This window comes from Rissa tridactyla, chromosome Z (genome assembly GCF_028500815.1).
Source record: "Rissa tridactyla isolate bRisTri1 chromosome Z, bRisTri1.patW.cur.20221130, whole genome shotgun sequence".
Taxonomy (NCBI): Eukaryota; Metazoa; Chordata; class Aves; order Charadriiformes; family Laridae; genus Rissa; species Rissa tridactyla.
The window spans coordinates 67,581,825-67,599,738 of NC_071497.1; the positions used below are offsets into that span (position 1 = coordinate 67,581,825).

Genomic DNA, 17,914 nt, shown 5'->3' on the forward strand with positions numbered 1-17,914 from the left:
ATGAAAGTTTTAATGCTTAACACTTGAAGTTTCTCCTAAAAAATTGCTTTTGGCTTTTTACTTTAAGTGATAATCACCACAGGGTTCATCGTAACAGATTACATATATATTGCTGAAAGCTTTAGCATATGATATGAGCTACTCTTTTAAACATTAAGTGTTCCATAAGCTCAACAGTAAGGAACATTAAGTGCAACATTTCACTTAAAGCAAAACAGAATACAACCTAGTTTGGTACTAAAGCAGTTAATCCCATGACTCAAATGCACTTGCAGAATACGACATCTTCATTCCTCCTGTGTTTGTGGTGCCTCTGCCTCTGTAATTCTAGGAAACAGAACAGGTACTAGTTTAGAATCATTAATGCTTTCAATCATTTAACAGTAAAAGTCACTACAAAACAATTTTAGTTTTCTATATGCCTGTGTCTCAATGTAATTTGAACAGCGTATTTTTTTAAATAAACACAGAAGCTCTTTCATCATTAAACTTCTATAAAGTTTTTAGACCCCGGTGTGAAATTAATGTACTTTAATCAACCTCAGATTTTATCAGGTGTGGGAATAATCCTTGCCAAAATTCAAACCCCAACTTCTTCTCTTACCCAACACAAATCAGTTCACACAAGTTTAAGTGTGTAACAGATCCCATGAAGACCCTAAGAAAAAAGATTCAGATCAGACTAGGGAACTAGTCAAACACTTAAATAAACCAAAAACACGCCATACTTTCAATAATTATGGTATGGAAAAAGATAATTAATGAAAGGAAGGTCTGAGCTTGAACTTGAACCTCAAACTTGTGTAAGGAGTGAGAGTACTTATTTCTTTTGTGGTCTCTAAAAGAATATTAACATTTGGAATGCAGCTGAGATGGGATAAAGTTCTTACAGAATCAAGAGATCAAGAAAAGGCTTTTGATCAAGGCATTAAAATCCAAGGAGATAAAAGCAAGAGCTATCAAACATCGGTTGGGAAAAAAACAAAAGAGAGTCATTTGAAGTAGGAGTAGGCATATAATTTAAATCCTAAACTCGTGACTGAAGAATGATATCAGACTTACACCACCTAGGCTGTCTCATTTACTCAAGCTGTATTTTAACATCTGTTATCAGCAACACTGGGATACCAGAAGGATACTCCTCATCACAGACATTAAGAACAATTTTGAATGGATCAGATTGGGCATTTAGCTAACTATAATTAGCTGAATTTTTTAGTCAGATGAGTTACTTGGTTGAGTAATTCATAACAAGTAGTGGCTGTGTAACTAGCAACTATTTGCTCCTACCCTAATGTGCAGTAGAGAAACTTCTGGAACTACAGCCTTTGCATATGTTCACACAAACCTTTTCTTACACAGAGTAGTTCTTGACACTACAGATCAAGACTAACACAGCTAGTAAGGCCACACTAAAAGAGTCCATGTCAAGCAAGTTGTCCAAAATTAGCTTCAGAAATACTGAGCACTTTGAAGATGCACAACTAAGATAAAGGATACAGTTACAGTGGCGTTACTCTAGATATATAATGCTAAACACACTTTTATTCTGAGACAAAGTTCTGAAAGCCAAGACTTCCAGTTCATTTCCAGACTTACCTTTTGGGTATTAACTGATGTAAAGACCTGTTCTCCTTGAAAACCAAAAGCAATTTCTTCCAACCAAACAGGAACTTCCTGGTGGGCCTACATAATTAGAAAATTAGAATTTAGAGACTTTCACTGCTTTACAACTCAAATTAGGAGTTCCATAACTTTACCAAAGAAATAGTCTTGCTCAGTACATTAAAGGGAAATCCTACAGAACAGAAAAAGTTAAGTATAGAGCTTTGAAACTTACATCTGAAAGCACTTTAACCAGAGATTGTGCAAGATGGCCATCTGAACTGTTATCAAAGAAGCAAACTGCTTTGCCTGTATTTCCACAACGACCAGTTCGTCCGATTCGATGTACATACTCTTCAATGGTGGAAGGAAGATCAAAATTAATAACATGTTGAACGTTTTCAATATCCAGACCTCTTGCTGCCACAGAGGTTGCCACAAGAACTGGACATTTTCCAGAACGAAAATCCCGAAGAGCTACTTCTCTCTCTCTCTGTTCTCTATCTCTACAAAGAAAACAATGGTTAGAATGGATGTCTTGAAAAATATGCAGTATTATTTAAGATACAAGTTAAAAGGTCATGACTCATGGACCGAAGTATTTCTCGGGAGGGGAAAAAAAAAACAAACAACAGAACACCCCCCACACACTACCTGTGTAGGTTTTCTGAATTTTTAACTGATCAGTGTAAGTAAGTTGCTGTGTAAGACACAGCAACTATTTTAACTTAAGTCTCCATAGAAGTTTATGTTTTTTTGAAGACCCAGAGACAGCCATGTATCAAACTCCCCACCACCTCAAAAAGATCCACTTGTTTAACTGATTGTTTCCTCATGCCATAGTTAGAAGTGCTCTTCCTACTGCTTTGTAGCAGGGAGACAGAATAGCAAAGATGAAGTCCACCTAGATTCCTCCATAGGCCACTTTTCAGATATGTCGGAAAGTCTGACCAGCCAATAGGATAGAATTTGCCCTTTGTTTATCACCGAGAGAAAAAAAAACTAGATTTGCTCTAGGGTTTGCATTTTTAAAGAATATTTACAGATCATCCAGTACTTAAATACAGACATCAGAGTTTAACTCACGTTCTTTGTTGTCTAAACAACAGAACAAATCAGAAAGTTGAAAAACAGTGCTCTCTTGAATCTAACATAGGACATTTACAGAAGTCTGGTATGACCACTACTACAGACAAGAGCAACTATGATAACTAACTTCAATTCAAAAAACTGAAGTGAATCAGAAATCAGTAACACTCACAATAGTTTAGCAGCTTCCATGCTATTCTCTTTGTATGCATACCTTAATTCACAGTGCAATAATTCTACAGAAATGTGTTAGGAACCTCCTCCCACACAAGACAGGTAGTGGAATAGCAATTCAGGTTAGCCAAGAACAGAAGGGCAGATCTCAAAATGACCCTTCACACACCTGTAAAACTGACAGGGCACAGGATACACACACACATCTTGTATCTGTGTTTTAAGACCATTTTAACCCATCTACAACCTTGATATTCTGATGTCTGTCAGAACACTACCCAAACTATCAATTTATTGGCAAGAATTCAAGTCCCTTCCTCCTATTACAAGACGAAAAACATTACAAAACTACATTTTTGATGTGCTACAGTTCACTGGGAATCTTAACATCCATTTTGTTGTCCTACAGTTTGAAATATAAACAAACACCACAGAACTACATTCAAGCTCATTACATGAAAAGACAGACCATCTTTTTAGATGGGTTTAGACGTGGAATTAGCAACTATTTCACCTTGTTTCTCACCATTTGTTCAGGTATGCAACACTAATGAGGAGACTACAAACAGAAGTTAGAAGCATCTTCTCTTTAGATTGATCTGCATACAAATGCTATGCCCAGGAGGGGCACACATCCAGGAGGCAGAAATGACAGCACCAGAAATTTGTATGGTACGTGACTCAAGTTATCTTGTCGCTTCGAGGAAGCCTTTAAGACAGAGTGTGAAGTCCACAGCTGTCACTTAAATTTACAAATATCATCACACCAGTAACACCGAAAGGTCTGGGTTTTGTTACAGAAATGACAACAAAAACTACATATAAACAACAGCTGATTCCACTGAATTTATTATATACTAAGTTTTTTTTAGCAGAAGCCTAAGATTCTCCAGTTCACATACTCCATCTGAAGTCCAGTCAACTACAGAAAGATGTATACTCAGCAAATACTGTGAGAACTGGCCTTCAGAAACACTACCTACACTACTCAGGAGGCAGAGCTGCTGAGGATTACAGGGCTATCTGAAACAAGGCAAGCTAAGTCACACAAATATGGCCAAGCACAAAATCTCAATAAAAGCTTCTCGTAAGATATAGTATTATATTCACTTAATACTATTACATGACTTTCACTTAAAAAATACTTACCCATGGATGCTAGTGGCTGGTATTTTTTCTTGACAAAGAAAGGCTGCAATGTAGTCTGCTTTTTTCTTTGTGTCTACAAACACCATGGTTCGTTCATGATCTATGTTAAACAAGAGTTCAGATCCACTGTAGTTTGAAACCTGATGCATTTTCGCTATTCACAGTGGAAGTTATTTATATAAACACCTAATATCAGAACAAGTTTTGAATAAAGTCTTTAAGGTATGATTGTATTTTCTTGCCCATGTTGAACTAATTAAATTCAAGGCATAAATTTCTACATCAACAGAGAAACCTAGGTGAAGACAAGTGCATTGTATTTTCTCCTCAATAAAAGGAGGAAACAAATATTGTTCTCTGTGATAACTATGCACTCCCCTTCTACAGCATGTGGCTGAAAGTAGCACACCATTCTGAGAACTGAACAGCAAGCTACACAGACCATTTTTTAATTCCAAACTCCCTTCTAGTTTTCAGCATTAAAACTTAAGATACATTCAGAGGAAAAAACCGGAAAGATCTCAGCCATTAACAATATAGGCCCAACAGTTCACATAAGTTTAACAAACATATCGTTTGGAGATAGCACCCCCAGATGCTAAAGTATGGTAATTGACCATGTAACAAAACTAACCATCTGAGAAGCTTGTCTTGCTCATTAGTACACAGAGATTAGACCTTAACAAATACCCCTAACACAAATATGCCCAAAAACCTACATCTCCGCAAAGTCTGCTTCAAGCTTCAATCAGTAGTCTTGTGAAACATGTAACACACACAATAGAATGGAATCATGACCTGATCAATAACAAGAGCACAATTTTAAAAACAAGCAATTCTGTCCTCTCTGGAAAACAATCAGCAATAAGGAAAATTACCTATCGTTTGTAGAATTTCTATCAGCTTATCCCTCTTGGAATACTGAGGAACCTGAAGAATACTTTGATGAACATCACTACAAGCTCCACCCACATGTCCAACAACAACAAATAAATAATCAGTTTTCAAAAATTCGCCAGCCAGCCTTGAAAAGAAACAAAATTAAGCAAGACAAAGTCTATTATGTAGCTTGGTCTTTTCCTTACGATCAAGTAATTTCACTTATGTATAAGCAATGCTCACAACAAATATTTGTATCATTCTTCACAAGGTAGTCGTATGTGCATTTTTTTTAAAAAGCTAAGTGTCTGTTTGCTTTCTAGAAAGCTGTAAAAAATTGATCAATAAAGAAGGTGCACAGACTGATTACATCCCTGCACCTTTTCATAATACAAACACAGCTTTTTCTAGCCATCTCAGGAAGAGTTCCACATACATGTATGTAATGAAGTAGGTTACTAACGTATGCTCACAGAACCGTTCTCAGGGCACTATTTCATCACTAGATGGAGGGACAGGGGAGAATTCTACTCCGGTCAGAATTCAAAATTGCCCTCCAAGAGACAAGTCCATCCTTTTTGACTGTTCAACAAATGCAGTGCTTAAAAATACGGTTTGTTACATGGCATTTATTTACCAGTTGCCCCAGGCAAAAATCAAATTTTTTTGTTCAGACAGCATTCCTCTTCAGTTACCACTTGCATAGGTGATCTTATCTGAGAGATCAAACTCAACAAAGTAGGTAATTCCTTGCAACGTCCCATAATACTTGAGAGTTTTAATAAGCTGTATTAACTTATCAATATATAAGTGTGCTTCATGTCCAGTGCATAGAAAGCAGCTTGCACTGCAGTAAAATTCAGATGGTAAAAACAGTCAACCTTGAACTGAGAACAGGCAAACTTGAGTTTTAGAACACATTCCTAGAAAAGCAGAGTGTCTTAAAAATGTTAGGAGACTGCCCTAAGAACTTCAATCTCGCACCTGATTTATAGGTGTAGTTGCCACTGAAATGGTGATTTTCATAGCAAATAATCAAGTTACTAGAGATTTAGAAGTGTTTGGCCTTAAAATCTGACTGGTTTAAGATCTCAGAGAGATGTAGTTCTAAACTGAAAGTAAAGGGCAAGTTTAAACTCTCTGAAAACTGAACAGTAAAGAAAAAACAGCAGCAAAGAGAAGAAAGAAAAGACCTTTTAATGGGAGATATAAAGCCCCAGATGCTAAGCTGAAGTTCACCAGTTGGCTAGGAAATCCAACTCGCCTGCACAGGAAGAGCCTTGATGATTAGATCAAAGGCTTATGTAACAGCAGAGACCCAAATTCAGATATAAAACCAAGTGGTATGTTAAAACTAAATCCGATTACACTCACTAAATAAGTACAGGAGAACCTGAACCCAGCAGGGCCAAAGAAAGCACCTAGTCCTATATTAACAAAATAGTATACTGTCCAAAGCTGTTTTGATAGCAGAGTATGGGAACACATTAGCTTTCCTAACTCCAGAATCAGAAACGCAGCAAAATCCAGGAGGAAACGGGCTCCAGAAGGATTTTCACTCTCTGAAATGGGAGCATCACCTTTAGGCATTCCAGTTTCAAAAGGTTACAAGACTGTTATTGTGGACTTCCAAACCATGATCCAAGCACTAAGGTTTCTGAAGTCTTCTACTAGCACTTTTATGTCCTGCAAGACTGAGAGCAGAAAGGTACATCTGGGGTTTGGCTTTTTGTTTTTTGGGTTTGTTTTTGGTTTGTTTTTTGGTTTTGGTTTGTTTTTCTTCATTAAACAGAAGCACACAGTAAACAACTTCCACAGTTGTAGGGGTTTCCTCATTTCAGATGCTGGTAGTTACAGTACTCTTTACTCATCCCTTAGTAAGTATCAAAAACACACAGCAAGAGCATTAGCAAAAACACTGATAAAGATAAGAGATCTACAGATCAAGGGATAAAGATTCCTCTCTCAACCTCAAAACCTGAGCCAATCAAAGCACACTGTGCATCTTAAACGGAGACACATCTTTTCCCAGGATGCAGTGTGAAGCGAGACTACATTTCTGCACAAACAGTGAACACCTGGAATGAACATGAACCACACTCATGTACAGTATTATCTGAATACTCGATTCCCAGCTGCAGAAAAAAGGCTATTATTCATTCACTACAAGATCTTTCAGTACAAAAAACTTCATGAAAAAATTGACTGAGGAACCAAAGCCACAACAGACTACTTGAGACTAAGTTGAAGTGAAATCCTACTTCGAGAAAGGTGATTCATCTCCCCAACAGCTGTCAGTATTAACTGACTGTACAGGAGAAAGCAGCAAATTCCACTCTTTCATTCAGGACAAGTCACCTACTTTCTCCCCACCTCAAAAAAGATCTGTCTGGCTTTTGGAAGGCCAGAAGAAAGTTGTCAGGATTTGACTCACTGAAGTCCCAACATACTTCACCGCAACAGTCTGATCAGTTTACATGCTTTAAGATGCTTACCGGCATTTTTTAGTGATACTGTCACAAGAGTATGCCCCCACCACAAAAGCCACCAAAATTACGTCAACTGCTTAAACTGAAGTTTAGACTCCTCTGATTTAAGAATGAGCATTCAGATGCCTGTCTCTTCAGAAGTGGAAACACAGGATAATTTCCATCCATCTACAGGGAGTGGGATGTTTTGTACTGTTACTCCCAGGCTCAAAGCCACTACCACCTGTTGAAGTCTCTTCAGAGTCTGGAAAGGGGAATTTTAAGGGTAGTGAGCAATAGAGCTGTAAGATACATCCAAAACCCATTTGTGGAAGCTTTAAAACTACCAAAACCAAATAGCACTTACGTACATAAATAAGAATTGTGTACCAAAAAGCCTGGTGAGTTGAGCAATAATTGGGATCATAGAATCATAGAATGGTTTGGGTTGGAAGGGACCTTAAAGATCACCTAGTTCCAACCCCCCTGCCATGGGCAGGGACACCTCCCACTAGATCAGGTTGCTCAAAGCTCCATCCAACCTGGCCTTGAAAACCTCCAGGGACTGGGCAACCTGTTCTGGTGTCTCATCACCCTCATAGGGAAGAATTTCTTCCTAATATCTAGTATAAATCTACACTGGATATCTGGTTATATTATGTCCTGGTGCCAAAGACAGCACTACCAGTGCTGCTTATGTAACAGCAAGACCACCGGTTTTGAGCTTGCACAGATGTGGTGGGGAAGGGAGGGAAAAGAAACAAACGCGAAGTATGAGGACTTCTGCACAAGTAGAATTCAAAAGCCTTCGGAAAATCTTAGTAAGTTGCTTTAGAGTCCCCACCTAAATTAAGCAGTTAACCTGTGAAAGATACTAAGTTCTGCTATCTAAAAAATCTGGAAGTGTTCAGCAAGGAATGTTAACATCATAGCTTTTCAGCATCTTCTAGCAAGATAAGCTTTTAAACATAAGGAGAGCACTTTACAACTCTTCAGACATTTAGCTCTATACAAGTACATCTTCAGATCTATTTCCATTTTTACTTTACTCACCTCCGAACTTCTTCGGGAAAAGTGGCGCTAAACATTAGTGTTTGACGTTTGTCTTTTGGTGGCATGCTTGGTTGAGAAATCAGCTTCTTCATATCTAAACCAAAACCCATATCAAGCATGCGGTCTGCTTCATCTAGCACCAAGTATTTCACATTATGCAAACCAATCTGCAAATATTTAAGTGAAAGAAAAGCTGTATTGGTTCACTGACAGAATACACCTATCAAATGTCTTAATTGCCAAGATACAACTTTTACTTCTTTCTTTCTAGTAGAAATTAATTATTCACAAATAAAAGCCTATGTGCATTATGTTCTATTTGCATCTCAATCTCTATTTAACTTTCAAATTTGTGCTAATTCTAACAGTATTTGTACACTGACGTCCTTCAGAACTCAGTTCAGCAATATAAACCAAGATAGACTCTATCAAGCAACTATTGTTCAGCATTCAGCAATTATGCAATTCAACGTTTTGCAATTATGTCTGAGTTTTAGATACGTTCTCTTATAACCCTCACACATTCTCAAAAAACTAGTTTTGAAAAAATTTATGTCAGGAAGCATTATTAAGGATATTACAACTTCAGTGCTGCTGACCAAGACTGTCATTTTGACTAGAAGCCTGACAACCGCATAAAGCCAATCTCCAGTTTATTACCAAGAAGTGTTTTTCCAAACTTCATTTGTCAGTGCATCACCGTGCTACCTTTATAATACATAGCAATTAAGATTTGAACTTACAATGAATGGAAAAATAAAAATTAACAACATAATAAAAATAAAAATTCAAATACAGTATTACACCTTGAGTTTTTTGTATTTTGAATAAAAACAGTATTAAGACATTCAAGAATGACTATTAGCAAGGTTCCAGACAGATAAAGGCTACTGTAGCAAAACAAACAGGACATCAAGTGAAAATCTGCTGTGGAATTTTCCACAAGAACTAACAGAAGGTGTTCCATGTATTTAAACTATAAAATTTAATCGCCAAGAGCACTGCAGTCAGTTTGATTTAGACTAATGTTTCCCAGTGGGCCCTGAACAGGACTGAAGAGATCTGGACTCACGCTACTCTTTCAAAAACCTCATGGTATTTAGATATTCCAAGAAAAGCTCACTTGTATTTTACTTAAGTGCCTGTATAAAGGCAGCATACTGACTGGTTTTCATGGCTCTATGTTTGCTTTTATCGAATCCAAAGAACTAAAACCAGTACATAGCTAAGAGTGTTTGTAAGTTTTAGGATCTTACCTTCTCTTTTCCAATGATGTCTAGAAGCCTTCCTGGAGTGGCACATAGTATATTACAGCCTTGCATTACCTGACGAATTGAATGGCCTGTTTGTGTACCTCCATAGATCACAACAGGCCTTACACAAGTTCTATAACAGAGAAAAAAAAATGTATATAAGCATGCCAACAGTACTGCTTCATGAAAATAGGTTAGAAGTCATCAAATCTACCACAAACCAGCTTACAGCGGTTCAATTCCTTCACCATACAGCACATCTTATAATCAAAAGCGGGACCCAAGACCAGAAACTCACCATAAGCTCAAAGTTCCCATTCATACCACAAAATAGAGACTGCACAGGTGGCTTACTTGGAAAGAACATTTCATTGCACCTGCATTCTTCCCTCTCCCTTCAACTGACACTTACTGGCTGTAAGAGCCAAAATGGTGTTTAGACATTGTCCCCTTTTATACAGCATACTTAGAAAAAACAGAACCACCAAATATATGTTTTTAGAGCTTCAGAAGTAATCTTTCCACATCTTGAAAGGACAGTGCGAAAAAAAAAACCAAAACACAAAGGGGAATCTTTGTAAAGCAACTAATCATACTGGCCATGCAGCGTGCCACACAAACATTACATTGCAAACCCACTCAAATGCTAAACTACCTAGTGCTCTTCCTACTAAGGTTTTCTGTTAGATCTACCACACAGAGCTGCACCAGATATTCTTCTCCTGTAGAAAACCACCTCTAAGAGCAAGAACTGCCTTACATTGCTGTAGAGCAACTTTAGAAGCTTATCTTTACAACCTCCTGCTAAGGTTTTTACATGCATGCAATAAGTATTTTCACACTTGAATTCAAACTGTCTATTCTTGAATATTCTAATTCAGCTTCATATGCAACAATGGTGAACTAGACAAACGTGGTAACTTTTTACCAGGTTTAATTCGAACTTTTCAGACAGCTTTAGTCAAGAACAGAAACAGGCTGGACTCATAACATTTCAACATCTATTAACTATCAATTAATATATGTATTTCATAGCCCTATTTGTGAACTAAACGAAAGAATTTCAGAATATAATGAATCTGAACTGAGCAATATGCATGCAGTTCTTTAGAGACAAGATTCACACCCTAATCTTGTTTAACTGCCCCTCAAATGTAGGTTATCTTGCTTTTACTGCAGGGTAGCTGTAGCAGAAACTTTCTAAAGTCAAAAGCTATTTTGCTGTGAAATAATCTGTATCTAGTCTAAAATAGCATAATTAACAGAACGAGCTACATCTAACTGAACAGTTTTAGAGATTAAGAAGCTATTCTCAGTAACATGCTTAGTAAGCAGACATGCAAACATAATGGTACTTCCCAAAGGCAGAGACAGCCTCCAAGCGTAAGTTTGCTTGAACAAGCAAAGGGAAGTCTTAATTTAGCCCAGAAGATTTCATTTTTCATAGAATCATAGTACGGTTTGGGTTGGAAGAGACCTTAAAGATGACCTAGTTCCAACCCTCTGCCATAGGCAGGGACACCTCCCACTAGACCAGGTTACTCAAAGTCCCATCCAGCCCGGCCTTGAACACTTCCAGGGATTGGGCATTGACAGCTTCTCTGGGCAACCTGTTCCAGTGTCTCACCACCCTCACAGCGAAGAATTTCTTCCTATTATCTAATCTAAATCTACCCTCACCCACTTTAAGCCATTACCCCTCATAAAGAGTCCCTCTCTCCTCTAGGTCCCCTTCAGGTACTGGAAGGCTGATAGAAGGTCTCCCTGGAGCCTTCACCAGGCTGAACAACCCCAACTCTCTCAGCCTCTCTTCATAGCAGAGATGCTCCAGCCCTCTGATCATCTTTGTGGCCCTCCTCTGGACCCGCTCCAACAGGTCTATGTCCTTCTTAGGTTGGGGGCCCCAGAGGTAGACACAGTACTCCAGGTGAGATCTCACCTGAGTGGAGTAGAGGGGCAGAATCATCTCCCTCAACCTGCTGGCCATGCTTCTTTTGATGGGGCCTGAGATATGGCTGGCTTTCTGAGCTGTAAGCACACATGGCCAGCTCATAGAATAAAATCACAAAATCATTTAGGTTGGAAAAGACCCTCGGGATCATCGAGTCCAACCATCAACGCCACTCGACAAAGTTCTCCCCTACACCATATCCCCCAACACCACATCTAAATGACTCAAACACATTTAGGGATGGTGACTCCACCACCTCCCTGGGCAGCCTGTTCCAGTGCCTAACCACTCTTTCTGTGAAGAATTTTTTCTTAATGTCCAGTCTAAACCTACCCTGCTGCAGCTTGAAGCCATTCCCTCTTGTTCTATCGCTAATTACCTGTGAGAACAGACCAGCACCAACCTCTCTACACTGTCCTTTCAAGTAGTTGTAGAGAGTGATGAGGTCTCCCCTCAGCCTCCTCTTCCTCAAACTAAACAGTCCCAGCTCCTTCAGTCGCTCCTCATAAGATTTATTCTCCAGGCCCTTCACCAGCTTCGTTGCCCTCCTCTGCACTCGCTCCAGCACTTCGATATCTCTCTTGTACTGAGGTGCCCAGAACTGGACACAATACGCAAGGTGTGGCCTCACCAGTGTTGAGTACTGGGGGACAATCACTTCCCTACTTCTGCTGGTCACACTATTTCTAATACAAGCCAGAATGCCATTGGCCCTCTTGGCCACCTGGGCACACTGCTGGTTCATGTTCAGCCACTTGTCAATTAGAACCGCCAGGTCCTTTTTTGCAGCTCTCCAGCCACACTTCCCCAAGCCTGTAGCGATGCATGGGGTTGTTGTGGCCCAAGTGCGGACCTGGCACTTGGCCTTGTTGAAGCTCATTCCATTAGCATTGCCCCATCGATCCAATCTATCCAAGTCTCTCTGTAGACCCTCCCTATCCTCATGCAGATCAACACTCCCGCTTAACTTGGTGTCATCTGCAAACTTACTGATGATACACTCTATGTCCTTATCAAGATCATCAATAAAGATGTTAAACAGAAATGGTCCCAACACTGAGCCTTAAGGAACACCACTTGTGACCGGCCGCCAGCTGGATTTAACTCCATTGACCACCACTCTTTGGGACCATCCAGCCAGTGCTTGATCCAGCAGATCGTAAGCTCATCCAGGCCATGAGCAAACAGTTTTTCCATGAGAATTCTATGGGGAACAGTGTCAAACGCTTTTTGAAAGTCTAGGTAGATAATATCCACAGCCTTTCCCTCGTCCAATAATTGGGGCATCTTGTCATAGAAGGAGATCAGGTTCGTCAGGCAGGACCTGCCTTTCATAAACCCATGCTGACTAGGCCTGATCCCCTGCTTGTCCATTATAAGGCTTGTAACGGCACTCAAGATGATCTCCTCCATGACCTTCCCTGGTACTGCGGTCAGACTGACAGGTCTATAGTTTCCCGGATCCTCCTTTCTGCCTTTCTTGTAGATGGGTGTTACATTTGCTACCCTCCAGTCCACTGGGACCTCCCCAGTTAGCCATGACTTCACGTTAATAGTGGAAAGTGGCTTGGCGAGCACGTCTGCCAACTCTTTCAGCACTCTTGGATGTAACCCATCCAGTCCCCTAGACTTGTGTGCATCCAAGCGGTGTAGCAGCTCACTGATCACTTCCTCTTTAACTGTGATGACCTCGTCCACGCTCCTCTCTCTGTCTCCTAGCTCATGAGGCCGGGTGCCCAGGGAACAGCTAGTTCCACTGCTAAAGGCTGAAGCAAAGTAGGCATTGAGCACGTCAGCCTTTTCCTCATCCTTTGTGACTATGTTTCCCTCTGCATCCAGTAAGGGAGGGAGATTTTCCCTAATCCTCCAATTTATAGAAACATTTTTTGTTACCCTGAACAGCTGTAGCTAGGTTGAGATCTAGCTGCACTTTGGCTCTGCTCATTTTCTCCCTGCATAGCTTTGCTATATCCTTATAGTCTTCATGAGAGACCTGCCCCCTCTTCCAAAGGTCATAGACTCTCCTTTTGTTCTTGAGGTCCAGCCAAAGGTCCCTGTTTAGCCAGGCCAGTCTCCTTCCCCGCCTACTTGTTTTTCGGCACGCAGGGACAGCCTGCTCCTGTGCCTTTTAAGACTTCTCTCTTGAAGTATGTCCAGCCTTCCTGGGGTCCTATATCCTTCAGGGCAGCATCCCAAAGGATTTTGTCAAGCAGTCTTCTGAACGGATCAAAGTTTGCCCTCCAGAAGTCTAAGGTGGCAGTTTTACTAACCCCTCTCTTTGTTTCTCCACGAATCAAAAACTCAATCATCTCATGATCACCGTGCCCTAGACAGCCACCAACCTTTACTTCCCCCACAAGTTCTTCCCTGTTCACAAGAAGCAGGTCCAGAAGGGCACCTTCCCTGATCAGCTCCCTTACCAGCTGTGTGAAGAAGTTATCCTCCACACATTCCAGGAACCTCCTGGACTGTTCCCTCTCTGCTGTGTTGTATTCCCAGCAGACACCCGGGAGGTTCAAGTCCCCAACAAGAACAACAGCAAGCGACTGCAAGATTTCTCCCAACTGCTTACAGAAAGCTTCATCCACCTCACTGCTTTGGTTGGGAGGTCTATAGCAGACTCCCACAATGATATCAGCTTTACTGGCCCTTAACCTAACCCAAACACTCTCAACCCCATCATCACTATACTTGATTTCCGAGCTCTCACATAGCATTCTCTAACATACAGGGCCACTCCACTGCCTTGCCTTTCCTGTCTGTCCCTCCTGAAGAGCTTGTAGCCATCGACTGTGGCACTCCAGTCGTGTGAGGCATCCCACCATGTTTCTGTGATAGCCACTATGTCATAGTTTTCCTGGTGCATCATGGCTTCAAGCTCCCTCTGTTTGATGTTCATACTGCGTGCATTGGTATGGATGCACTTCAGGTGAGCTAATGATTCCAACACCTTTTTGTGAGTGTGGACCCCATTTCCTACAAGGCCCTTCTCAGGTGCTTCCATGATTTCTAAACATCTATCCGATCCTTCAAGCCCTGGCATGCTTCCCTTAGGTTTAGTCCTGACAGGCCCAGTTATTTCCCCTTCCCCCCTCATATCTAGTTTAAAGCCCTGTCAATGAGCCCTGCTAACTCCTGCCCCAAAATTCTTTTCCCCTTCTGGGACAGGTGCATCCCACCTGCCACCAGCAGGCCAAGCATCTCATATAGCAATCTATGATCAAAAAACCCAAAGCTCTGCCGATAACACCAGTCCCAGAGCCAGGAGTTGACCCGTTGCCTCTTCCTGTTAATTTCCTCATTCATGATTGCCACTGAAGGGATAGAGGAGAACACAACATGCATTCCTGACCCCTTAAGCAGCTGTCCCGAGACACTAAAATCTCTTTTAATTGATTTTCGGCTCCTTCTACCCACTTCATCACTACCCACCTGAAATACTAAAACGGGGTAACAGTCAGAGGAGTTTACTAGGGCAGGAAGTTTGTCCAACACATCCCTGACTCGTGCCCCAGGGAGGCTGCACAATTCCCTGTGAAGTGGGTCAGGATGGCATATTGGCCCCTCTGCCCCCCTCAGTAGAGAGTCACCCACAACAATGACCCGTCTGCTTTTCCTTTTGGAGCCAGTTGTGATGCTGGATCCACGGCGACTTGGTCTTTCTAATATTTCTGGCCTGGGTGTATCATCCTCCCCTCCAACAGCCAGTTCCTCCTGCAGGACTCCATACCTGTTCTGCAAGGGCAGCTGGGAAGGTGGGAGGGGCCAGGAAGGGATACGCCTGCTTCCCTGAGCAGGGACCTGTTTCCATTCCCCCTCTTCTCTGAGATCCCCTCCTATCGCCCGGTGACGAGAGGGGAGGGGGTCCTCTGATTTGTGTGGGGCCTCAACCTGTCCCCTTTCTCTCAGGGAGTGAGTCCACCAGTCAATCTCCCTCTCACATTCCCTGATATTCCTTCAACCTCTCCACTTCATCCTTCAGCTCAGCCACCTGACTGATCATTTACCTGTTCACATCTGACACAGGTGTTGTCTCTGCCACCCTCCATCACAAGCGCCTGGACGCCCACATGTTTGCGTGGTGCCTCTGTCTGGGTCCCCACAGCATTTCTAACAACAGCCTTCAACCGGGTAGCAACCATGGCTGGATCTCTACAAGCAAGTGACACCTTGCGACTCGAGGGTCAGTAGGGGTGAGCGCCCTAGTCCTCTGACCACTTAAGAGGGACTGAACTTACCTCGTGCAATGGCAGAGGCTCGGCACCCTGCCGTACAAGCTGCAGTCAGTGAGGCACCCGCCAGGGCACACACACAAGCACTGGTTGCTCGCTCTGTGCTCCCTGGCCTCCCTGAGGCTTCTTATAACCTGGCGGCTTGATCAACCTGGGGTGGTGCTGTCTCCACCCAGGCTCACTCAGCAGCTTGCCCACCAACTGACCACCCCCAGTACAAGCCAAGGGCTTTTCCCGGCTTCGAAAAGCCCCAAAAAGAGCTTTTCGTTGGCCCTTTTTGTTGCAGATCCCTTCCCCAGTGCAGTCTTACCTGCCCTGAAGCTGGTCTCTGTGGCAAACGTCATCTTCTCATCAACCAACACCCCCAAGCCCTTAGGGCTTGTCTCAAGCCATTCTCTGCCCACCCTGTATTTGTGACTGGGATTGCACCAACCCACATGCAGGACCTTGCACTTGGCCTTGTTGAACTTCATGAGGTTTGCACTGGCCCACCTCTCATGCCTGTCAAAGGCCCTCTGGATGACATCCCTCCCCTTCAGTGTATCAACCGCATCACATAGTTTGGTGTTGTCAGCAAACTTGCTGAGGGTGCACTTAATCCCATGGTCCATGTCACTGACAAAGATACTAAAGATGATGTGACACAACTTTAGTATTTCTCTTCAAGCTGCAGTAAGCCTCTTCCTTTTCCACCTCTCCAATATCCGGAAGAGTAGGTGCATTCAACTGACACGGAAAAATCTTTGGAAGCATTCATTGGGGAAAAAAAAAAAGCATTGCTGATTCAGACAAAGTAATAATCAATACCAGGCAACAGTGCAAAAGCTTACCCATAGACAAATTTCCTTGCTTCTAGGAAGATCTGATTTATCAGTTCTCTAGTTGGGGCAACAATAATACATTCTGGTTCTTGCTGCTCTTTAAAGCTACTGGCAGTTACACCATCTCTCATCATGTGGGCCACAATTGGTAAAAGAAAAGCTGCCTAAAAAAAAAATATCAGTATTTACACTGCTTAGTCTTAAAGGTGTCATCAGTCACACTAAAGCTGCATATCAATCTTAAAGCTAGAATGATACAGCACACTACCAACTTCAAGGAAATCAGACTGCAAAGGGATTGACCTGAATGCACTACTGAATATTTAAGCTTCTTTCCCTTTAAGAAGCATGAAACGGTCTCTCTGGATCTTAAGAGTTTCATAATACAGAAACACAGTCATGCACTAGCTAACTTGTGGGTTCTTCAGGCAGTTCCACACATCATGCTGACATACATTGATAGTTACGCACACAAGGATCAAAACCCCTCCTTAAGATTTACGTACAAGCTTCACATCATCATCAGTAGATTTTTAAGGTAATCATGTATCACCATTCTCCAGAATACTACAGTAGCAGATCAGTTTGCAACACAGCCGCACCAGCACCCTTACTTCAATGTAAGACTAGTTACCCCCAAAACAAAATCTGTACAGCAGTGCCAAAAGCATTCAGAATATTTATAGCATAAGCTTTGGGCATTTGCCCCTCTTTGCAAAACAAGTAACTACTAAGCTACATCACAACAAAGCTAGAATTCCACACTATACTGAACAGCGAAAAGCTATACTTAATATCCCCAGAGCTGTCAACGGTTAGATTTGGGTATATTAGACAGTTTAACAAATTGAGACAACTGTCAACTTGATATCAACTCTCAACACTGTTCCACAACTAATACTGAATCACCTAAAACTAAATCCAGCCCAGACTTGATCAAACCAAGGATGACAAACCAGCACAACATACTGTTACAGGCTAGCATAAGTTAAAAAAAAAAAAACACCAAACCCAAAAAACAGAACACAAATACCAACACCAAAAAAAAACCCAACACAAAAACCCACACAACACAGAAAGAAAACCCAACTCTGAACTGCTGAGTTTTTTTTCTCATCACCAGTTTCTATGATTGCCTATACTTCTGAATCTGTATCTGTAGCTCTGAAGACTGGCCTGCTGTATCAAGACACTAGGTGACTGAAATTAATGAGAAATTCAGCCCAAAAATGCGACAACC

At 41.5% G+C, this 17,914-nt stretch overlaps 1 protein-coding gene across 1 annotated transcript in view; it reads right to left on the reverse strand.

Moving 5' to 3' along the window:
• Positions 1–246: 246 nt before the first annotated feature.
• The window catches only part of DDX4 (DEAD-box helicase 4), a 46,781-nt gene continuing 29,113 nt past the window's right edge, over positions 247–17,914 (reverse strand). Inside the window, exons 11-18 of the mRNA XM_054186988.1 lie at positions 16,684–16,838; positions 9,674–9,803; positions 8,418–8,584; positions 4,896–5,041; positions 4,018–4,117; positions 1,841–2,111; positions 1,600–1,686; positions 247–327 (exon numbers count right to left, since the gene is read on the reverse strand). Of these exons, the coding sequence (XP_054042963.1) occupies positions 247–327; positions 1,600–1,686; positions 1,841–2,111; positions 4,018–4,117; positions 4,896–5,041; positions 8,418–8,584; positions 9,674–9,803; positions 16,684–16,838 (1,137 nt within the window). The remainder of the gene's footprint in view (positions 328–1,599; positions 1,687–1,840; positions 2,112–4,017; positions 4,118–4,895; positions 5,042–8,417; positions 8,585–9,673; positions 9,804–16,683; positions 16,839–17,914) is intronic.